The sequence below is a fragment of the Artibeus jamaicensis genome, unplaced genomic scaffold (genome assembly GCF_021234435.1).
Source record: "Artibeus jamaicensis isolate MK-2021 breed Jamaican fruit bat unplaced genomic scaffold, CSHL_Jam_final contig_452, whole genome shotgun sequence".
Lineage (NCBI taxonomy): Eukaryota > Metazoa > Chordata > Mammalia > Chiroptera > Phyllostomidae > Artibeus > Artibeus jamaicensis.
This window is the reverse complement of record NW_026521837.1, coordinates 11,536,241-11,561,410: the sequence shown is the minus strand read 5'-3', so window position 1 is coordinate 11,561,410 and position 25,170 is coordinate 11,536,241. Positions and strand designations below refer to the sequence as shown.

At 36.8% G+C, this 25,170-nt stretch overlaps 1 protein-coding gene across 4 annotated transcripts in view; it reads right to left on the bottom strand.

Annotated features, from left to right (window-relative positions):
• Nucleotides 1-25,170, bottom strand: part of SMARCAD1 (SWI/SNF-related, matrix-associated actin-dependent regulator of chromatin, subfamily a, containing DEAD/H box 1) — a 101,983-nt gene that overhangs the window by 45,996 nt on the left and 30,817 nt on the right. For all 4 annotated transcript variants that reach the window (XM_053666402.1, XM_053666403.1, XM_037140060.2 and 1 more), the window contains 2 exons: nt 13,027-13,130; nt 2,272-2,373 (listed from right to left, as the gene is read on the bottom strand). In XM_053666402.1, coding sequence (XP_053522377.1) covers nt 2,272-2,373; nt 13,027-13,130 — 206 coding nt within the window. The remainder of the gene's footprint in view (nt 1-2,271; nt 2,374-13,026; nt 13,131-25,170) is intronic.

Below are 25,170 nucleotides of genomic sequence, written 5' to 3'. Positions count from 1 at the left end.
GGATTCACTAATTGAAATAAAGAATAATTTACAGGGAAACAACAATAGGGTAGATGAAGGTGAGAATCAAATCAATGAGTTGGAACATAAGGAAGTAAAAAAAAAAACCCATTAGAACAAGACAAAAGAAGAATTTTTTTAAATGAGGGTAGTATAAGCAGCCTCTGGGACAACTTCAAGCATCAAATATTCATGTCATAGGGGTGGCTAGAAGGGGAAGAGAAAAAGCAAGACATTGGAAATCTATTTGAAAAAATAATGAAAGAAAACTTCCCTAATTAGGGAATAGACATACAACGCCAGGAAAGACAGAGAGTCCCAAACAAGATAGATGGGTGCAAAAAGGCCCACTCTAAGATACAGCATAATTAAAACGCCAAGGGTTAAAGACAAAAGAGAGAATCGTAAAAGCAACAAGAAAAGAGAAGTTAGTTATTTATCGGTGAGTTCCCATAACACTGTCAGCGGATTTCTCAAAAGAAACTTTGCAGGCTAGAAGGGACTGGCAAGACATATTCAAAGTCATGAAAAGCAGGGATCTACAGCCAAAATTGCTCTACCCAGCAAAAATATCATTTAGAAATGAGGGCAGATAAAGTGCTTCCTGGACAAGAAAAACCTAAAGGAGTTCATCATCATCAAACCATTACTATATGAAATGTTAAAGGGTCTTATTTAAGAAAAAGATAAAAACTATGAACAAGAAAATGGCAAGAAAATACGTATGTATCGACAACTGAATCTGAAAAACAAACTAAGCAAACAAGAAGAACAGACAGAATCATGGATACAGAGAGCATTTTGACGGTTGCCATAAGGAAAGCGGGTGTGGGGGAGGGGTAAAAAGGTGCAGGGATTAAGAAGTACATATAGGTAGTTACAGAATAGCCATGGGGATTTAAAGTAGGGTACAGGAAATGGGAGTAGCCAAAGAACTCATACACATTATGCTCGGACATGAACAATGTGTGGGTATTGCCACACACTGGGGGTGGGGGGGTGGGGGGCAATGGGGAAACAATTGGAACAACTGTAACAGCATAACCAATAAATAAAATTTTATTTTTCCCCACAAGAAAAATAAAATTATATTTTATTGATTTGTCTTTTTCAAGAAAAAAAAAAAAAGAACATCACCCCAAAACTTAATAGAAGTCATCTGTTTCACATTTGTTTTTATGCTGCTTTACAAATGCTTTCTGTGTATATATTATTTCACCACCACAAACAAGAGTCTTCAAAGAGAAGGAAGCTTGATTTTTTTTTTGCATTTTTACCTTTCTCATTGAGTGCTCTGAACAACATAGCAGCAATTTTCAAGCAGTGTGCCACAAGAATTTTTAAAACATGCAATATCTAACTATTTGGCCAGGGGAACTGACCTCTTTTCCCTTAGACTGCCAAATGAAAAAAACAAAACAAAACACAACCCACACCTAACACAATAGCCCTCTGGTGTGAATAAACCAAAATTATACCTATTTTTTTTGTCATATTGAGAAAAAAGTAAATTTTTGATGCCACAGAATTTTAGTAATTAGTTTATGTGTACCATGAGATAAAAAAGGTTGAAAATCGCTGTACTGGAGGACCAAAAAGTGTTTGCTCCATTATATTTCAATATGCAATGAGGCTTTTACCAACTGTCAACTTCAAGCATATAGTTTCAACATAGGTAAAGAAGCAGTATAGCAGCCAAGTTTTTGCATTCAGCTCACCAGAAATAAGCTTATGTACTATCTGCTCATATACTTGAATGAATCAATTATGCAAGTATATATGTAATGTAAGTGTTAAACAAACAGTGTGCTCCTATATACAATCATAGTGGTCCTTTCAGCACTGGCAACTTGGTATGGGGCTTTGCTGACTCAAAGTATTTTCACTATCGGACCAATAGAACAAAGCTTATGGATTATTAACACAATGAAATGCACTATTACACTAAAATTCTTTATGAGAAATTTAAATAAAAAGAATATAAAAAAGCTAAAACAGCTGGATGCTTTTTGGATAATTTACATTTTATGCATAAGTTCAAAATTTTTACTATAGTTATGACTGTTATGGTTATAATACTGATACTATAGTTAGCAAATAAGATAAATAAACAATGTAAAGAATTAACAAGCCATATAAAATATTTAAATTAATAAAGGAAAATATTTAATCAGAAAAATACAAAACTCATCCAAAGCTTTTACATCTCAAACTCTATTTTGTAATACAAACATTTAGTGCACACTGATTAAATTTCTATACGCTACTCACTTGTTTATCCAAATTAGGAAATTCCTTTTGCAATTTCAATACAATACTTTCCTGCTTTTCCCAATTATTGCTAGATTCTGCAGACTCATTTGATTCTTCTCCCTAATGAAGAAAAAATGAGAACTAATTTAAGAGTTCATCAATAACCAGAGTCTAAAGACAAATTACATTTGTATTTTGACTTGATTTGGAAGTTATCACATTTGACTAGAAGAATGAAAAAATGTTTCTTTTTGTTCATGTGAAAATTTACACATTTAGGTCTTTAATTTTTTTTTAAATCTTCACCCAAGGATATGTTGTTATACAGGACGACACACAAACCAACTAGGCCACCCAGCCGGGGAGACATTTATGTCTTTAAAGTTTAAAAAAATATTGCCAGTTTAAGATCTCTGAGAGACGCTGACTGTATATCTGATAAGTGACAATTCTTACTTCATTCATAACAGTGCTCAAAATGAGATATATCTGCTAAAAAATAAACTAGAATATTTCTCACGTTAACTTCAAATAATTCAGGTGTATTGAAGTCTTTCCAACCTAATGGCAAAACAACAAAAAAAAATGGATCATCTGTGCTCACTGTTTGATATTCCCCTACAGATTTCATATACTGAGAGAAAAGAAGTTTGCTTTTACTTCAACTTGATTCAAAGAAACAACTTATGGGAAACTAAACAATATATAAATTAAACATCAATCTGGGAATAACTGTGGCTACTCATACACACAATCTCTTTGTGTTTCAGTCAATCAAAAGCATTTATCTATCTCTACTCAGCTTACATATGTACCATACGTTATACAAATGAGACAGAGAAAAATTAGTCTCACACTTCCTCTTCTACATCCTTTTTTATCCAACAAATGAATGCCAGTTTTTTCAGTCACTGCTAAAGATAAAAATAAACTGTAAGTGATACCTCATTTGAACACAAGAAATAAGATGAGGTTCCACAAGACAGAGACAAAATGTTATGTACAGTACCTGTATATTATAATCAAAATAAAAGATTCATGAACCACTAAAAATGCTATGAAAGTTTGGAGCAGGAAGAACCTTGCATGTATTTCTGTAATGGTTAAGTGGCTCATTTGAGTTGAAGCACAAAGACCATGAATAGGATAACAGCTAAAAAAATAAAACCAAAAACTAATAATGCATAAGGCAGGGAGGGCCAAACTGAGGTCATTAATCAGAAAGCAATAGGATTTTGAGCATGGAACTAATACAGAAACTAGTATTCGGAGAAAACATTTCAAAGCCCTCAAAATTCATACTGCCATACTTTATAGCTAAAGACACTGAAACTCCAAGAACAAGCCTTTTAGAGGTCACGGGTGGATAATAACCAGATGGAAATAAAAACTTAGGTGTCTAAAAGGTAAATCCACCAAGACGAAGAGAAGACTGGTGGCTGCTAGGAGCTGGGGTGAGGACAGAACAGGAGAAACTGCTTAAAAGGTATGGCATACTTCTACAGGGTGATGACAATGGAGTGGTGGTTGTACAACACTGTGAACATACTAAATGCTACTGTTCATTCTAAAATGGTTCCTTTTATACTGCATGTATTTCACTTCAATAAAAAAGTTAAAATATCTGGGAAATAGTAAATATTTTTTGGGAATCAAATACATGATAGCACAAATTAAACACACAGTAGATAATCTTCCTATCTTCTGTTGGTTGCTCTCAGATCTCAAGTTTCTACCAGTTCTGCTAATCCCTGCAACTGAAAAAAACTATGCAGGCCAAAGAATACACCAGCTTTATAAAATTCCGGATAAATGGAGTTTGGGACCAAATCTGTCTCTGGATCCAGGGGTTATAATGAATCCTATGCTTATTTTTCTGGGTCCAGAATGCAAAGCCAAAGCAAACACAATTTGGTCCTAGCAGAAATCCAGTATTAGCTCTTGTACCTCATGGAATAAGGGCCATTACTGTAGGAAATACCAAACCTAAGTACCCAGAATTGCCCCTCTACAGCAGCAGCAGCAATAACATTATTCCTGGAGGAAAGGCAGAGATTGACACCACTATCCCATCCCAATGTACTGTGCCCCCTTGGCCTATACAAAAGCTGGATTGGTCTTGGAAAATTATTTTAGGTTAACATAAACAGGTGATGACCCCAATTGCTGCTGCTCTACCAGATGTGGCACTTTTACTGGGGCATTATCAATCTGACAGATACTTTTTCCTTCCCTATCACAATTAGAACGGGCAAGTACAAGCAATTTGTTTTCATTTGGGCAAGTCAGTGGCAGATACACCTTCACCGTCTTTGGGGTTCTGGTAATTCTCTGGCTCTCTTTCATAATAAAGTACTCAACGACTTTGTTTTCACAGTTCACAGAATATCGCTTTGTTCTTCCTCTACACTGAAGATAACACACTGACTTGATAAGCAGAAAGCAATGGTGTTTTAGATGACCTTAGTAAGGTAGATACATGTCAGAGTAGGAAATAACCACCCTCAAGTTCAGGGGACCACCACTTTTGAGATTTTTATTGAAATCCAATCTGGGGTATGTTGCAAATTTCACTCTTAAAAAAAAAAAGACAAAACCCTTTTCTTGGCCTTTGGATACTGGAGGCAAGGTATACTTCACTGTGGTGGGTGCTGCTCTGTTTACAAAATAGACTTTAAGACTGTCAGTTATGAATAGGGCTCAGATTAAAAGTAAGTCGGAGTGCAGAAAAATGTGCTCTGCCACTTGGGCTTCATGACCAGCAAGCAGAGGCAATGATTCTCAAAGAATCTGTGGTTAGTAAGGATGCTGTGTGAAGTCTCTGGGAAATCCTAATAGGAAAATCACCGCTCAGACCCGCATGATTTTAAAACCATGTCTGGTCTACTTCTGCTGACAACTAGACTCTGTTGTTATAACTTGACATATGCATTTCCAAAAATTACTATGCTGTGCAAAATCATGAAAATAAAAACCAGAGTGTTAAAAACAATCCAGTTAGAGACACAACATTCAAAAACTTCATCAGTGACACATTAAAAAGAGCAAGGAACCTTTTTAAAAAGGGTTAACACAATATCATACACATTAAATGATTAAAAATACATAAATACTATAATAAACATAGCATGATAAATATGAACTGAAATTTGTTTTGGAATGTTAGCAATGGAAGGGTTGCAGTTTGTGAGTTACTGTGAAGTGGCAGGAGGAGGACTATAAAAAATGAACAGAAAGTTCCAACACTAGTAAGGAAGGGCACAACTCATTGCACTTGTTATCTCTGCTATGCTGGCTGAAAATAATAAATTAAAAAATAAACGAAAATAAAATGAATACACTTATGGGGCCTTGCTAGCTTCCTCCATTCATACTGAAGTTGCCTGGATGGTTCTAATTCAACTGGATACCATTCATGACTCTCTATTACATTCGGGAGTAAACCCATTTTCTTCAAAGCAGTTTAACTGTTTTCAGTAACACTTAGAAGACCTGATAATTTGATGTGTTACACTGTCACTGTGAAGCCTTTTGGTTTCCTTCTTCTTCTCTATCATCACCTTTTCCATCTATATGGCCATTAGTGCACCGTTTCAGGACTTCTGTGGCTAGATCAGCATGGGACCCTTGACAACTCTTCAACATCTTCATTTTCTGCCTCCTCAAATCCAAATTGTTTTCTTACGTCAAGATACTTGTTTGAATTTTAAAAATTTCTCTGAAGAATCACAAAGTCAAGGAGAATTTTCCATCACATGTAATGTAACACTCTAGTAGCACTACAGGATTTTATAATTGCAGCAATGCAACTCTGATGTTAAATCTCTTCCATAATTCTATAAGCATTATCTACATTCTCACCTACTGTAACAGCAATTAGCATTTTCAATGTTCACTTTAAAGAGTAAGCATAAATGATGCTATCAAACTTTTATCAAGATACTGTATTAGAGTGTTGGTTTTGGGATGCAAAAAGAAAGATTAAAAAGAAAATTTTGGTTGAGCTACACTTTTGTACAGGAATATACTTGGTACATTTTAAGAATTTTAAGTTTCTTCATTTGGAGTTTTGCTTTTCTTTATATAATAACCCTGTGTAATCAAAAAATTAAGTAAAAATATTAAGTGCAGATTTGGGCAGTCCGCCTAATTTTGCTGTATCTGCAGTAAACTCTGTGGCTGACTTTCTTTTAAAAGGCTCAGTTTGTACTTCTGGCCAAGATGGAGGTGTAGGTAGATACACTGTGCCTGCTCCCACAACCAAAAAAGTACAACAATTTAAAAACAAAAAACCAGCCACGGCTGGTGTGGCTCAGTGCACTGAGCACAGGCTGTGAACCAAAGGATCGCAGTTCAATTCCCAGTCAAGGCACTTGCCTGGGTTGCAGGCCAGGTCCCCAGTAGGGGGCGTGGGAGAGGCAACCACACACTGCTGTTTCTCTCCTCCCTCCCTTCCCCTCGCTCTAAAAATAAATAAAAATCTTTTTTTTAAAAAAGGCATTCTCTTTAAAAAAAAAGAACAAAAAACAGAACTGACAAAAAAACGAACTGTATGAAGTCCAACAACCAAGGGTTAAAGAAGAAACATCCATCCAGACTGGTAGGAGGGGTGGAGATGGGCAGCCGGGTGGAGACTGGCAACAAGACAGAGAAGACTCACAGCAAAGCAGCAGTGGATGACTGGGGTGGGCAAGGCAATGGCTGGTGAACCCAGCAAAGCAGTGGATTGTGAAGCGGGACAGACAAGGTTGTAGCTGGCCAGCAAGACGGAAGCTGGTGTACCAGCAAGGCAGCAAGACAGAAGCTGGCAGACCAGCAAGGCAGCGGCTCGTAGAGCAGGTGGTCCCATATTCACGTGCAGATAAACTGGGAGGAACACCTGGGGAGCAAGACAGACCTACCAGACCTAACAGACCTCCCAACCGGGGTTCCAGTACAAAGAAATAAAGCCTCAAACCACCAATTGAAAACACCTGTGGGGGTTGAGGCAGCAGCGGGAGAAACTCCCAGCCTCACAGGAGAGTTCGTTGGAGAGACCCACAGGGTCCTAGAACATAGACAAGCCCACCCACCTGGGAATCAGCACCAGAAGGGCCCAAGTTAATTGTGGGCAGCGGGGGAAGTGACTGAAATCCATCCCGGAGTGAAGTAAGCGCCATTGTTCCCTCTTTTTCCCACATACGTCACAAAGCAGCAACAACTGCTTTGTGGGTTGTACCGCCCTCGAACACTTAAGTCTTCGCCCCTTAAACGTAACAGGTGCGCCATAACCAAAAAAAAAAGGCCCAAATGAAAAAAAAGATCAAAGCTCCAGCAAAAATACAACTAAGCAACAAAGAGATAGCCAGCCTATCAGATGCACAGTTCAAAACACCAGTAATCACGATGATCACAGGATTGGTTGAATTTGGTTGCAAATTAGATGAAAAAATGAACATAATGCTAAGTGAAATAAAGGAAAATGTAAAGGGAACCAAGAGAGATGACAAGGAAACTGGGATTCTAATCAATGGTGTGGACCAGAGGGAAGAAACATTCAACCAGAAAAAAATAAAAAAACATGAATTCCAAAAAACGATGAGAGGCTTAGGAATATCCAGGGCATCTTTAAACATTCCAACATTCAAATTATAGGGGTACAAGAAAGGGGAGAGAAAGAGCAACAAGTGGAAAAGTTATTTGAACAAGTAATAAAGAACTTCCCCAATCTGGCAAAGGAAATAGGCTTCCAGGAAGTCCAGGAAGCTCAGAGAGTCCCAAAGAAGTTGGACCCAAGGAGGAACACACCAAGGGACATCATTACATTACCCAAGATTAAAAATAGGGAGAGAATCTTAGAAGCAGCAAGAGAAAAGGAGACAGTTACCTACAAAGGAGTTCCCATCAGACTGTCAGCTGATTTCTCAAAAGAGACCTTACAGGCAAGAAGGGGCTGAAAAGAAGCATTGCAAGTCATGAAAAGCAAGGACCTACATCCAAGATTGTTCTATTCAACAAAGCTATCATTTAGAATGGAAGAGCAGATAAAGTGCTTTCCAGATAAAGTCAAGTTAATGGAGTTCATGATCACTAAGTCCTTAGTATATGAAATGTTAAAGGGATTTATCTAAGAATAATAAGATAAAAATAAGAACAGTAAAAGGACAGCAAACTCACAGTTATTAACAGCCAAACCTAAAACAAACACAAACACAAACTAGGGAACTAGAACAGGAACAGAGTAACAGAACTGGAATCACATGGAGGGTTATCAGTGGGGGAGTGGGAGAGAAGGTAGAGGGGGGAAAAGGCACAGAGAATAAGTAGTATAAATTGTAGGTAGAAAATTGAAAAAATATTTTTTTTAAAAAAGGCCCTGGCTGCTGTAGCTCAGTGGATTGAGTGCAGGCCTGTGAACCAGAGTATCGAGGTTCGAATCCCAGTCAGGGAACATGCCTGGGTTGTAGCCCAGTTCCCAGCAGGGGACATACAAGAGGCAACCATACATTGGTATTTCTCTCCCTCTCTCTTTCCATTCCCCTCTAAAGATAAATAAATAAAATCCTTAAAAAACTATTTAGCCCTGGCTGGTGTAGCTCAGTGGATTGAGCGCAAGCCTGCGAACCAGACAATCGTGGTTCGATTCCCAGTCAGGGCACATGCCTGGGTTGCAGGCCGGTTCCCTGCAGGCCAGTTCCCAGCAGGGGACACACAAGGCAACCATACATTGATGTTTCTCTCCCTCTCTCCTTCCCTTCCTCTCTAAAGATAAATAAATAAAAACTTAAAAAAAAAAAAAAAACTATTAAAAAAAAAAGAAAATACATGGGGAGGTAAAGAACAGTATAGGAAATGGAGAAGCTAAAGAACTTATATATATGATCCACGGACATAAACTAAGTGGAGAAATGTGGGTGGGAGGGGGTATGTAGGGTGGAGGGGAATAAAGGGGAGCAAATGGGACAACTGTAATTAATAAAATACATTTAAAACAAGACTCAGTTTGGTACGTGATCCATGTGAAAAATGGATCTGTCCCAATTTTTTCACTTTTTGTATTTTAATCCAAATGCAGAAAAATCTTTCCTTTTTTTCTATTTCTTTATTTAGAACTTATTTTTAAATCTTAGTATACAATTTTTTATCGGTTATATTAATTTCAGGTATACAATATAATGAACTAACATTTTTATACCTTATAATGTAACCACACCATTAATTCCAGTAATCACCTGGCACTGTGCCAACTTCTAACAGTATCACTGACTCACTCCCTTCCCCTTTTCACCACTCTCCCACCTACCGGATGCCTTCTGGTAACTGTCCCTTGGTGTGTGTTTCCGTAAGTCCATTTTTGTTATGTTTTATTTGTAGATTCCACATGTAAGTGAAATTACCTGTCATTGTCTGCCTGACTTATTTCACTATAATACTCTAGATCACCCATGTTTTCAGAAATGGCAAGATTTCGTTTTTTTGTTGTTTCTGTTGCTGTATAATATTCCACTGTGTGTATACACCGCCCCCCACATCTTCTTTACCCATTCATCTATCAATGAACATGTAGGTTACTTCCATATCTCGGACACTGTAAATAATGCTGCAATGAACACAGGAATGCATGTACCTTTTTGAGTTAGTGTTTCTGTTTTCTTTGGGAAAATACCCAGAAGTGGAATTGCTGGGTCATATGGTATATCCATTTTTAGTTTTTTGAGGAGTTTCCACATTATTTTCCATGGGGGCTGCACTTCTATTTCTTTATACCTCTTCTTACTGACTTCACAGCATTTGAAGGTGGTCCAGGCATGTTCTTTTATTTTTGTGATGACGTGGACTCCTTTATGCCTACTGCTCAGGATAAAACACATAGTATTTTTTCCTTCCAAACATTTGTTTCAAGCTTCTCCTCAATGCTTGAAACCTACGTTTTGTATGCACTCCTAAGTATTTTTGAACCAGAATGCTTCGATATGTTTGAGATGTTGAGTGAGTGCTTTTTTCAAATAGTGAAATTCACAAATGTGAAATAATGGTAAAACATAAACTCGTGGGTAACAAACAGTGAAATGAGGTGGCCAGATGTTGGGAGGTGTGTGCATCTTATGTATTCTAACATGATTCAGTTCAGCTGCATAAAGTCTTCTTCCATTTATCATGGACAAAATTGAACAGACAATGCAAAATTCAGGTTATGTTCAAACTGTTCTCTTACATATTTACTTCACTGATATAATTAACGTTTTTAAAACAGAGGACTGATCTCTTTTTGTGCAACAGTTGTTGGCTTGATAGGGGATCCTGAGAGCAGCAGAACAGTTGATCACTGAGTATCAACTGACCATGAGACTTAACCTGTTGCATAATGTGGGTAGCTGACCCACCAAGCTTATCACTGAGAATGAGGAACAGCAAGCAAAAATGGTGTATGTGAGACTGCACTTGAGGGACAAATATGTTCTAAGTACAAATAATCTCAGATTTCCATGGTACCTACTTCTGCTTTACTATGTCCCTCCTTCAACCAGTATCAATGGCACCTTGGGAAATTCTTTATGATCAGATGAAGTGAGGGAAAAATCTTGAACTTTGTTTTCAAAGGGTTTATAGAAGAAGCTGAAAGTGAAGTGAACTACTATATATACATAATCCCATTTAAGAGATTAGCCCTGCCCAGAACTTGGGCCCTGTACCTGTTGTTCATTTGGTATGAAGTTAGAGGTACAGATCAATGATATATCTTGGGTAATATCTAAAGAGAACACGAGTGGAAGGTCAGTGACCAGAAATCTGGGGAAGAGGTATACTGTTGAACTTCTCAGGTTTTCTGAGAACAGAATGCAAGGTTAATTAATAATCAAGTAGATAAGATGACCATTCTGTGATCACTAACATCACAGCCGCTTGGATGCTTGCTCAATGGATCTATGAAACAAATGGACACTGCAACAGATATTGAGGCTGTACATTCAGATCAACAAGGTGAGATTTTCCCACATCAATATTTATCTGGCTATTGCTACTACTAAGCACTCAACCTGCCAAAAGCAGAGGCCAACAATGAGTTCCCATGATAGCACCATTCCTTGGAATATTCAGCCAATTACTTGGTGGGAAGTTGATTACTTTGAACCTCTTTCATTATATAAGAGACTGTAGTAGAAACTTGCTCTGAGTATGAATTTACCTTCCCTATTCATCTGCTTCTGGTAAATCAGTTCTGGGTTAAACTGTGTCCACCCAAAATTCATATGCTGAATAATACCTGGTACCTCAGAATGCATCCTTATTCAGATACAGGATCTTTACGGAGGTAAATCAAGTACAAATTAGGTCATTAGAGTGAGCCCCAATATAATCACTGTTGTCCTTATAAAGAGTGGAAATTTGGAGAAAGACATGCATGTAGGGAAAATTTGGAGAAAGACATGCATGTAGGGAGCATGCAATGTGAAGGTGAAGAGGGATATCCGTAAGCCAAGAGACACTAAAGTTGCTACCAAACAACAAGAATCTAGGCAAGAAGGAATAGCTCTCAGAAGAATTCAACCCTTCTGACACCTTTATCTTGGATATCTAGCCTACAGAACTGTGAGATAATCTATTTCTGTTGTTTAAGCTATCCAGTTTGTGGTACTTTGTTATGACAGCCCTAAAAAATTAATACATTTTATACAGCTATACAGAAAACCTGATTCACAGTCATACTACATTGTAACACAAGTATTTCTGACCAGGGAGCTAATTTAACTGGGAGTGCATCACTGGATTCATGCCCAAGAAGTTCAGTGATTTTACCATGTCCCTCAATAGGTAAAAACAGTTGGCTTACAGACAGTAGTATTACTTAGTGAAAGTTCAGCATGTGAACTTGTAGATAACACCCTGACATGTTGTTCTACAGAACATACAAGCAGGGTAAATGCTTAGAATCAGTAATAAATATGATGCTACTTCCCTTATAATCATTATTTGTAGGTCTATAAACTAAAATGTGGGCCTATTCTCTCACATTACAGCTGTTTCTTACACCTAAAAACCCACTCACAGAATTCTTTAGTCCCCATCATTATTAGTTTCCAATGGAAGAATGCTTCCATGCAGGGACATAAAAATTGTCCTATTAAATTAGGGAAGAGAATGCCATCTGGCTGTTTCAAGATTCTTATACTACATATACTACAGGCAAAGAAAGAGGTTACTGTATTGACGATCATGGCGATTTATTTTGATTTTGACTACCAAGAAAAAATTGTGTTGTCTAAATACAGAAAAAGGTAGGACTATGCCTGCTTTCACTGGCAGGTGTCTTAGTAGTCCTATTCATAAAGGAGAAGTTAATTTAAAAAAAAACTAGAGTAACCCAATAAAAGCATAAGAACTATTATTTTTAGGTAACCAGTTAAATATCGAGAGTCATCTAAAAGAGTTATGAGGAGATGCCACTGAGGAGGAAATGGTGCTGGAGGTGGAAAAAGGTGTTTTTCAGTATTATACAACTATGTGTGTAAAGCTTTCAGGAAATAACAATTAATTTAAAAGTATAATTATATACCACTAGAATACTTATAAAAATTTCGTTTTATAACTCGGAGACACTCAATTAACACTAAACTCGGAGACACTCAATTAACACTACATAAATTTAAAACAGTCACAGAAAAATGCAAAAATAAATCCCGACTTGGTAGTGAGAGAGAAGAAAGAAGATTCAGTTAGGTATATTTTCAGGCATGGTATCCACTCTGTACCTAAGCAGATAATTTTTGATACTGCAATTCAACTGTAACTTACTTGATCCAGTCTTTTCTTTTTCATAGATTGATCATCATTAAATTCATCATCCTCATATGTCTCTGAAGAAGAAGATAATTTTCTTTTCCTGGGTCCACCACCTTCTAAAACAGAAAACACGCAAAATTTGCACATATCAGTATACAAATCATTAATGCAAAAAAAGGCAAAAATGTCACTGTAAGGAATGCATCTGTACATAGTCCCTTGGCAGCAACTCCAATGTTGTTTCTTGGACATATGATGTACAATCAACAAATGTTAACAGAACCGAAGGAAAACTCAACAGAGACTCTTCAGTTTTTCAAAAGTAGAAATCACCATAATCATGTATTTGTAAACCATCACATTTACTGATAAAAATGTACGTCAACAACCTGATAAGCAATTCTTCTGAGCAATACTGGGAGGAGGGGTTGTTCCCTGGGACTCAGTGTTCAGAGGTAGGAAAAAGTTGAGTTCCATCAGCACGGTTTATCTAAGAATAGCATAACTGACATCAATAATTGTCTACTAGGTACTAGGCTTTGCAGAGGGCTTTTATAAACTACTGTTTCATTTACTTTCCAGAACAAACCTACAAAGTAGGTAGTAATATTCACATTTAATAAATGAGGAAAAACTAAAATAAATAGCTCCAGCAATTGATGCTCTTAACCTAAAAACAAGTATAACACAAGAATCTAACAGTAATGGAAATTTGCATATTCTGCCAAAACTAAGAGAAAAGCAGACCCACTGTATACAATTCTTAAAAACTATGTTATTTATTTAGGACTTCCGCCAAGATGGAGGTGTAGGTGAAAACACTGTACCTTCTCGCACAACCAAGTTTAAAGACAACAAGGTTTTAGTAAAAAAAACAAAACAAAAAACAAAACGCAACCAAAACACAGAAAATTGAACTATACAGAAGTCCAACAACAACGAACCCTTCAGCCAGACTGGTAAGAGTGGCAGAACCAGAGACTGGCAGAGCGGGGTCAGGCAGGAAAAATCAGCTAGACCGATCCAGGCATGCGGGTTGCAATTGGCAAACCCCAGGTGTGGGGTTGTGAATGGCAGACCCAGTGAGGGCCCAAGGTGGCAGGCTGACCGTAGTCACACATTTGTGTGCAGGTAAACCAGCGAAGGACCAAGCAGTGAGACAGACCATGCAAACCCCAGCAACAGGAAGCAGCTGAGGGGACAGCCATTGCCCTGCTCTGACCCTGCCCCCACATACAGCCTCACAACCCAGCGACCTGGTCGGTCCGCCCTGGTGAACACCTCAGGCCCCGCCCCTCATACATAACGGGCGCAAACAGACCAAAACATTATGGCTCAAGAAGAACTCAAAGCCCCAGAGCCCATAACTCTAAGCAAACAAGAAATAGCCAAACTTTCAGATACACAGTTCAAAACACTGGTCATCAGGATGCTCACAGAACTGGTTGATTTTAGTCACAAATTAGAGGAACACATGAAGGCTAAACTAATTGAAATGAACGGAAATGCACAGAAAAGCAATAGTGATGGAAAGAAAACTGGGACTCAAATCAAGGGAGTGGACCAGGAGGAAGAAAAGAATGACCAAACAGAAAAATATGAAGAAACAAGAATTCAAAAAAATGAGGAGAGGCTTAGGAACCTTCAGGACATCTTTAAATGCTCCAACATCCAAATTATAGGGGTACCAGAAGGGGAAGAGGAACAGCCATGAGTGGAAAACTTATTTGAACAAATAATAAAGGAGAATTTCCCCAATCTGACAAAGAAAATAGACTTCCAGGAAATCCAGGAAGCTCAAAGAGTCCCAAAGAAGGTGGACCCAAGAAAGAACACACCAAGGCATATCATAATTACATTAACCAAAATTAAAATGAAGGAGAGAATCCTAGAAGCAGCAAGAGATGAGGGGACAGTCACCTACAAAGGAGTGCCCATCAGACTATCAGCAGATTTCTCAAAAGAGACCTTACAGGCAAGAAGGGGCTGGAAAGAGGTATTCCAAGTCATGAAATCCAAAGACCTACAACCAAGATTGCTCTACCCAGCAAAGCTTTCATTTAGAATGGAAGGACAGTTAAAGTGCTTCTCAGATAAGATCAAATTCAAGGAGTTCATCATCGCCAAGCCCTTATTATAGGAAATGTTAAAGGGACTGCCTAAGAAAAAGAAGATAAAAAAGATGAACAGTAAAAGGAACAGCAAACTCACAGTTATTAACAACCACACCTAAAACAAAAGAAAACTAAGAGGACAGCTAGATCAGGAGCAAACCATAGAAATGAAGATCACATGGAGGGTTAGCAACAGGGGGGTGGGAGGAGGAGAAGGGGGGAGAAGGTACAGAAAATAAGTAGCATAGATGGTAGGTAGAAAATAGATAGGGGGGGCAAGAATAGTATGGGAAATATAGAATCTAAATAACTTGAGACACATGGTCATAAACTAAAGGGGGGGAACGGTGGGGGTGGGAGGTACAGGGTGGAGGGGAATGAAGGGGGGAGCAGAACTGTAATGGCATAATCAATAAAATTTAAATAAATAAATAAAAACTATGTTATATATTTATACTTTGAATACACTGATCTATTTGTTAAATACTTTTATTTTCAGAGGACAAATTCTTGAGACATACTACTGCGCTAATATGAAAGCATCTGCTAAGTTCACAAAGGTTTTAGATTTCAGTACTAACTATATCAGCACCCTAACTATGCCGTTAAAAATACAAGTTGTAAAAACATTAATATTCAAAATAAATGTAAACATGTCAGCTTTCAAGCTGTAAGCCTGAAAGTTTCACAATATGGCTATAACAAAATAACTGAATGCTATTAACCTTTTAATGAATAATAAATACATGTTAACATGAATGCTTAAATTCTTCCTTCGACTTACTGTTTAACATATATTTGCATTACACATATGCCAATTAACTTCCAGCATCCACTTTAAGAAAAGGGAAATATAACCACCACCTCATCTACAGGGGTCCGGCAAAAATAATGCCCCCCTTTTTAAAATAAAATCTTTTATTACAAAATTGTAAGCATGTAATTCTGTAACATATCACACTCAAGCACATCATATGACATTCTAGGTGAGATGCTCAAATTAAAATGATAAATCATTATACCCATGTTATTACCCTACTAACAATACTTAGGCCTTACTTCTGCGTGGCCCTGTCTCTGTTGGGGTTAAGTGAGCACCTTGGGAACAGTCTAAACTGGAAAGGCTTCAAGCTGGATGATTTATGCCATATCACCTACACATTTCTTCTGTAAAAGACCTAGAACTTTGTGTTGTCAATAAAGAATTCTCCAGCCTTAAATATCCATTTATACATCCTTTTTTTCCCACAGCACCAAATCTTTACATGCATATAAAATGGCTAATGTCAAAAATTTGCAATTAAATGTTGGAAAAAATTCAAAACTAAAATTTTAGTACCAAAGGTTTTATATATAACAGCACACAATGCTTGATTGCCTATCTTCAAACCTATTCTATTTATTAAGCATTTTCTATATTATCTAAAAAACCAAATTAATATGTTATACTAAATATCACTTTCAAATGATGTGTTTCATAAATTCTCATCTTTTATTTGGGAGCACTCATCACATCAATTTCAGGGGGGAAAAAATCAGAGATGTACCTCATACCCCAGATTACAATATACTTCATGTAAATTCAGTATTTGAAAACATGGGACTGATTTAAAAAATATGAACAAAGAATAGAAATAGGCAGTTCAACAGAAAAAAATGGAGAGGCTCAACTTAATAATTAAAGAGACGGAAAGTAAATTTTTTTTCATTCTAAGATTAGAATTGTAACAGCCTTTCTGGAAGGCAACTCAAAAATACATCTCAGAATTTTAGCTCTGTGTCTCTTAGTCCAACAATTCCTTTTCCAGTTATTTATTCCACAGAACTGATGGGAGTGTTTGCTTAGGCACATATACACAAAAATGTTACCAAAATGTCTAAATGCCCAAGATATTAGACAAATTAGGATACACACATGCATGCCACTGTTATAAAAGACCTTTAAAATAACATGGAAAGATGTCTCTAACAAATGAAAAAGTTACAAAACAGCAGATATGATAGGAGTATACTCATATAAAAATGTTGTACCCATTCTTAACACATATAGAGAAGTGAAAAAAATAGCTACAGAAACTCCTGACACCATCAATAAATCCCAATTAGTAGCTTCTAAAATAGGCTAAAATTTTTGGATATTTTTTGAAAACAGTGTTCATAAGTAACTTAGTATTCATAAGTAAAACTTTCAGAAAGGAATGTATAAAAGCTATGCGATACTGTTTAATATGCAAGATGATATTGTCTATAAAAGATTAATTTGTTGTAAAACCAATTCCACCACCATGACTTGTGGAACTGTCCAAGATCTCTTACAGTTTATTCACAAAGGCCTTTTGTTGAAAATTGTCCAAATCCACCACCCAAAATTTCCCATCTTAATGATATCTTATATCAAAGGCTTATCTATCTTGTTAAGACAAAGCCACCATTCCATGTATTACCTCAAAAATGCATAGTACTAAGGATGAAGATGACTGATATGACTGCCCAGTCCATTCCAAGATGAAGTATGGAAGCTTACTTAAAACACAAGAAAACCCTGATTTCTTCTTCCTTATAACTTGCTGGTTCACATTAAAAAATAATATCAAAATATAGTACAGAATGAGAAGAACTCAGTTGAAGTTCAAATTTAATGAGGACTATAAACCCACGAGGGCAGAGGTTTTTGCACATTTTGTTTCCTTCTGCCCCTCAGTGCCTAAAATTGCATTTGGCTCGTAATACTAAGTGTAAAATAAACATTTGTTAAGTTAATGAGTTAGCCGAAGGATACAAACTGCTGAAGGTAGATACTACTGTGGAATAGTTACTCTACAAATCTTTCAATGGAAACATTATGGAATACTGAGGTATTGTGAGAACAAGAAAGAATATGTAAAATTTTCCAAACTGGTTTGCAACTAAACAAACGATCATTAAGACTACTAATTTTTAGAAACTTTTGTAATTACTGCTTAGGGGCACAGTAATGAGGAAGACTGTCAACTTTTTCCTATACCATTTTCTATTATCAGATGCCACTCTAATAAATAAGAAACTGTAAACATTTACTATGTACTTACTGTATGTCCCATACTATAGTAAGAAATTGACATTGACTTTATCACTTACAACAACCTATGAGTTCAGTACTATTACTATACTATTATAGGGCTAAGGAAATAGAGAAACAGAAGAGTTAAGGAAACACTGCCCAAGGCCACACAGCTAATTAATCAATGAGAAAATCTAAACATTCTGTGTAGCCAGCACCCCTGTACCACATTACTGTTCCTTTGTTCAAAGTGGAATATTTTTAAGATTTTAAATATTTCACACAGATAAGATAATATCAAGTTTGGAATCCACTCCAATACGATATACTTTGTGGGGGGCAGACATGCAGTAGATAATTTTTGAAGAGGGATGACAGACCCAGGGGAACGCATTATTATATGTTTTCTGCTTATATATTTTTTCAGTTTCAAAAAAAATTAAAAGCCTAAAAGAACTCACTTAGGAAAATGGGCATTTATTCACACAGTTTATTCACACAGTTAATGAAAGAATAAATTGGCAAACCTTTAAAAAAGTAACAGATAAGTACCCATTAACATTTTAAATGTGCATATCCTTTGATTCAGCATCCTATTTTGAAATTTAGCCCAAAGAAATAACATAAACATTTACTTGTAAGACTATTTACTTCAGTACTATAACAACACAACAATGGAAACATAAATGCTAATTAAACCAATTTTGCTGACGAGTTCAAGATGGTAAATCAAATAATTTTTTAAAATGCAAACCAGGAAATAGTCGAGGGGGTGTAAAGTACAGCATAAGGAATATAGTTGATAATATTGTAAAAATTATGTATGGTGTCAGATGGGTACTAAATTTATTGGGGTGATTACTCTGTAAGTTATATAAATGTCTAATCACTATGCCGTACGCCTGAAAGTAGTATAATACTGTGTCAACTATAATTGAAAAATAAAGAGTTCTTTTATTAAAAAGGCAAACCAGAAGTGACATCAGCATCCTGGCAGAGTGAAAAAACCTCTTAGCCTCTGTCCTCAAAGTTGTACACTGGAGAACTGTAATTCAACAAGGGATTCCCTGCTCAGCAGATAAACACATGTGAGAGATTTACGCAATGAAACCTCTGAAGGTGGATATATTGGAGTGTGCAGGGGAAGCAGGACAGAGACAGGAGCCACAGTCACAGTCTGGTGTTTTCTGTGGCCACAGAGAATGTGGTAGCAGTGGCAGGTGGGACTGCAAACCCCTGCCTGGCAGACCAGAGGGGCAGAGGCAGCATTCTGCACTGCCTGACTGGTACACACTGAAGCTGAAGCCAGGAGCAAGGATGAAGAAGCTGTAAAGAGAGTGTGCAGAAGGTAGTGGCTTTGGTTGAACAGCCAGAATAAAAAACAAACAAAAAAAGACACAGATGTGGCAACTGTCCCCACACCCTCTCCTGCAGCCCACCCACCTCCAGCAGACATGCAACAGTGGAGGCAGGTCATGAAGGGGCAAGAGTAACATTCCAGACAGAGTGGCCAGTACTCACTGTGTCTAAACAGAATGGAATACGCAAAGCTGAAGAAGCAAGAACACGCCTCTTAATCCCTTCTCCAACCCGTCAACAGCAGGACCTGGTACAGGGCACACTAGGACACCTCAGTAAGTGAGGGATGGTTGGCAGCTTCTAGTAACAGGAAAGCAGTGTCAGGAACTCAAGGTCCAGAGACCCATCATCTGCCACACACCACCATGGGGGTCATGCCCTGAAATTCAGGCCACCAAGCCATATAGAGGATGCCTACCACCTTGGGAATGAGACATTTGCCACAGGCCTGGGACATTGCCCCGCAGAGATCTCAGAATTCCCAGTGATGCAGGTAGGAGAAAACGAAAACTAGAAGTTGTGTGATGTTATAGCACCTTCTACTGGAAAACAAAAGACCTCTCCTTATTAAAATGCTAATCAATTAAAAGTAACAAGTACTTCAAGCATATTTTAGTCCCTCAAATAGTAGTCTCTCAGGCAGAGAAATAATCCATAAGTACCATGAATAACCAAGGTACAAGGTAATTTTCAAAGAAAAAAACTACAAAAAATAAACTCAAAGACATGGAAGATTGTGACTTAAATGACAGTCTTGAAAACACTCGATGATATACAAAAAAAAACTTCAGAATGACAGTCCAGTGAGCTCAGAAATAAAATCAGTGACCGAGAGCACTATTTTCAAAATAGACTGGAACCATAAAACACAATTTTTTAAAAACTCCAAATAAATTCGGAAGCTAAAGAACTCAATAAATGAGATGAAGAATGAATTAAAGAGAGAGCTTAGAAAACAGAGCAGACCAGATGGAAAAGAAGAGTCAGTGATCTTGAAGTTAGAAATCTAAAAACGACTCAGGTGAAGATGAGAAAGAATTGAGTTTTGAAAATATGAAAGAATTCTGTTAAGAACTATCTGATTCCATTAGAAAGAGCAACATTTAAATAATGAGTATACTGAAGAAGAGAGAGAAAAGGGAATAGAGAGCCTAACCAAACTGAGAATTTCCCAAACACACGGGAAGAGCTGGACCCTCAAATCTAGGAAGTTAATAGAACACCTAACTATCTCAATGCAAAAAGGCCATATCCAAGGCACATCATATTAAAGGTGTCAAAAGCTCATGACAAAAAAAAGACTCTCAAGGCAGTCACATAAGATTGTAACCTATAAGGAAAACTCCATTAATTTATCTCTTTTATTTTTAAATTTAGCAGAAACTTTACAAGCCACAAGTGGAATCGAGTATTCAAAATATTGAAAGAGAGTAATCACCAGTCAAGAATAATATATCTAGCAAAATTATCCTTTAGATATAAAGGAGAAATAAAGGCTTTTCCAGACAAACAAAAGCTGAGGGAATTTACCACAAGATCTATACTATAAGAAATGTTACAAAAAAGTATATTCTACCTGAAACAAAAATACAAAAGGATACTAATTCATTCAACAAATGAACATAATATATGCTTACAGTTATTTGTATCTTCTTCAATTTTTTTTCTTCAGTGTCCTATATTCAAGTATAGGTCTTTTACCTCCTTGGTTAAATTTCTTCCTATGCATTACTTTTTTTTTTTGGTGTTGTTGCAATAGTAAATGGGATTTTCTTAGTTTCTCTTTCTGATAGTTCATTGTTAGTGTATAAAAATGCCATCAACTTCTGAATATTGACTTTATATTCTGCTATTACCCAAAGCAAACCAGATTCAATGTAATTCCTATTAAGATACCAACGGCATATTTCTCAGATCTCAAAAAAATATTCCAAAAATTTATCTGGAACACCCCCCTCCCCCCGGAAACCTTCAGCAATCATGAGAAAGAACAACAAAGTAGGAAGGATCAATAACTGATATAAAACTGCATTGGTAGGCCCCCTGTAATCAAAACAGTCTGGTACTGGTATACGAACATACACAGAAATGAAATGAATGGAATAGTGAGCCCAGAAATAAACTCATGTCTCTATGATCACTTAATAGTTACTAAAGGGGGCAGAAGCATAAAACAGAGTAAAAATAGCCTCTTCAACAAATGGCACTGGGAGATCTGGAATGATACATGCCAAAAAATGAAACTAGACCACCAACTTACACCGTACACCAGAATAAACTCAAAATTGATAAAAGACTTAAACATAAGTCATGATACCATAAAAGTCTAGTGGAAAACAGATAAATTTCAGATATTCCCCATACCAATATTTTAGCCAAGGTATTTCCTAGGGCAAGGGAAATAGAGGAAAAAAACAATGGGATTACATTAAATTAAAAAGCTTTTGTACAGCTAAAGAAATTATCACCAAAACAAAAAGAGAATTGATTGTATGGGAGAACATATTTGCCAATGACATATCAGACAAGGGTTTGATCTCCAAAATATATAAAGAACTCATACGACTCATCACCAGGAAGACAAAAAATCCAATTGAAAAACGAGAAAAGGCCTAAACAGACAATTCTCCAGGAAGGACATAGTGTTGACCCATAGACATATTATAAAAAAAAGCTCAACACCACTAGCCCTCAGAGAGATGCAAATTAAACTACAATGAGATACCACTTCACGTGAGTCAGAATGGCCATCAAAAACAAATCAACAAAATGGACTGGTGAGGATGTGTAGAAAAGGGAACCCTAGTACACTGTTGGTAGGAATGCAGACTGATGCAGCCACTGTAGAAAACAGTAAGAATTTCCTCAAGAAACAAAATGTAATTGCATTTTGATACAGTGGTTCCGCTGCTGAGATTATACCCTAAGGATCCTGAAACACCAATTCAAAAGAACTTACACACCCAATGTTTATAGCAGCAGTATTTACAATAGCCAAGATTTGGAAACAGCTTAAGTGCTCATCAATAGATGAGCGGACTAAAAACTATGGTACATTTCCACAATGGACTACTATGCAGCAGAAAAAAGAAAAAGAATTCCTACCTTTTGTGACAGCTGGATGGACTGGAGACTATTATGCTAAGTGAAATAAGCCAGGTGGTGAAAGACAAATACCATATGATCTCACTTATAAAAGGAATGTAATGAACAAAATAAAATACTGAGCAAAAGACAACCAAAGACATAGAATCATGAAACAACAGACTGACAGCTCTAAGAGAAAATGTAAGAGATGGGGACTGACTGAAGCAAGGTGATTAGTCAAAGAACATATATAAAGGAGACATGGACATGGACCATGGTGAGGGGGACTGACTATAGAAGCGGGGGGCAGGCTGGGTTGAGTGGGGCAAAGGGAGAAAAGTGCGAAAACTGTAATAGCATGAACAATAAAATACTGCTTTAACGATTCTATTTCTTTATTTATTTTTTAGAGGGGATGGGAGGGAGAAGGAGAGGGAAAGAAACATCAATGTGTGGTTGTCTCTCTTGTGCCTCCTACTGGGGACTCGGCTCACAACTGAGACAAGTGCCCTGACCGGAATTTAAACCCACAACCCTTTGCTTTTGCAGGCCTGCGCTCAATCCACTGAGCCACACCAGCCAGGGCTAAAGTCTTTTTAAGAAATATATAGATATATAGATATGGCCCTGGCTGGTGTGACTCAGTGGACTGAGCACAGGCCTGCATATCAAAGGGTCACTGGTCACTGGGTTGCAGGCCAGGTCCCCAGTAGGGGGCATGAGAGAGGCAACTGTACATTGATGTTTCTCTCTTTCTCCTTCCCTTCGCCTCTCTCTAAAAATAAATAAAATCTTTAAAAATATGTGTATATATAGACACATATGAACAGCTAAAAAGATTTCATCTTACACAAAAAAGGATTAAGAGCAACTGATGTTTTGAATCTCAAATAAAAAGAAAATAAAAAGGAAACAAAAATCTAAGATGACAGACGAGCAAGAAATTGCAACTCTTATTCAGAATAGGGTATTAAATACTTAAATATAATCTAAATGTTAAGATAGCTAAAAAACACTATTGCTTCCACAGTTTAGAAATGAATGCACAGCATAAAAAGGGATAATTTGTGCCAACAAAAACATAAAAGAAGGGAGAAAAAGATTGAACTTGCAAAGGTGAGGGAACATAAAATGAAATCAGAAAAATAGTATTACTGCACATATGAAACTTTTTTACATAAACCTAAATAAAGAAAGGTAAGTACAAAACATAAAACTGGAACTGAGACACAACAACAAAGAAAAAGAGGAAATGGTGGGGAAAAAAATCATAGAATAATTTCCACCAAACAAAGAAATGATGGAAACAACAGAACAGAAAACAAAAGACAAAACTATTACAGCAACTGCACATATATTGATAATCGCCCTAAATATAAATGGACTGACCTCACCAAATAAAAGTCACAGAAAGGAGGGATGAATTAAAAAATAAGACCTAACTATGTATAGCCTTCAGGAGACCCACATCAGCTACAAAGACAAATATAGACTCAAAATGAAGGACACTCCAAACAAATGGTATACAGAGAAAAAGTGAGTGTAACTATACTTATATCAGATAGCTTTCGAGATAAAAATGGCAACAAGTGACCAAGACAGACATTTTATACTCATAAATGTGACAGTACATCAAGACATAATATATATGCACCCAAACTGGAAACACCAAAATATATAAAGCTAATAGACCTAAAAGGAGATACTGACAAAAATGCACTTATAATTGGGGACCTAAATACCCCATTAACAGCAATGAATGTATCATCCAAACAGAAAATACAAGTAAATAAGGAAATATTAGCCTTAAGTGACACTACAGATCAAATATCCATAATTATAGAAGTTACAGACCTTTCCATCCCCAGAACAGGATAAACAATTTTCTCTAGTGCACATGGAATATTCTCAGAAACAGATGTATGTCATGAACAAGTCTCAATAAACTTAAGACGGAAATCACACCAAGCATATTCTCTGACCACAAAAGCATAAATTGAAAATTAACTACAAAAAAAACCCTGCAAATACCAAATATATGGAGGTCAAACAACATGATACTGAAAAGCCACTGTAACAAAAAAGAAATGAAAAGATAGAAATTTGAGTAAGAATACAGCACAACCAATTTGTTGAATGTGGCAAAAACAGTAACAGGAGAGAAATGTATAGCATTACAGGCCTCCCTCAAGAAACAAGAGAAAACTCAAATAAACAAGCTTATATAAAGTTAAAGAATTTGAAAAAGAACAAATGAAGCCCAAAGTCAGTAGCAGTAAATGCTGAAAATCAGAGCAGAATTAAACGAAATAAAAACAACAAAATAGTAATAGAAAAAATTAATACAACAAAGACCTGGTCCTTTGAAAAGATGAATAAAACTGACAAACTCTGTCTAGACTCACTAAGAAAGAGAAAAAATTCAAATAAACAGAAATGTAAGAGAGGTTACAATGTACCAATGAAACACAAAGAACTATACAAAACTGCTATGAAAGGCTCAAATATGATAACCTAAGAAGTGGGTAAATTCTTAGAAATATATAACCTCCCTAG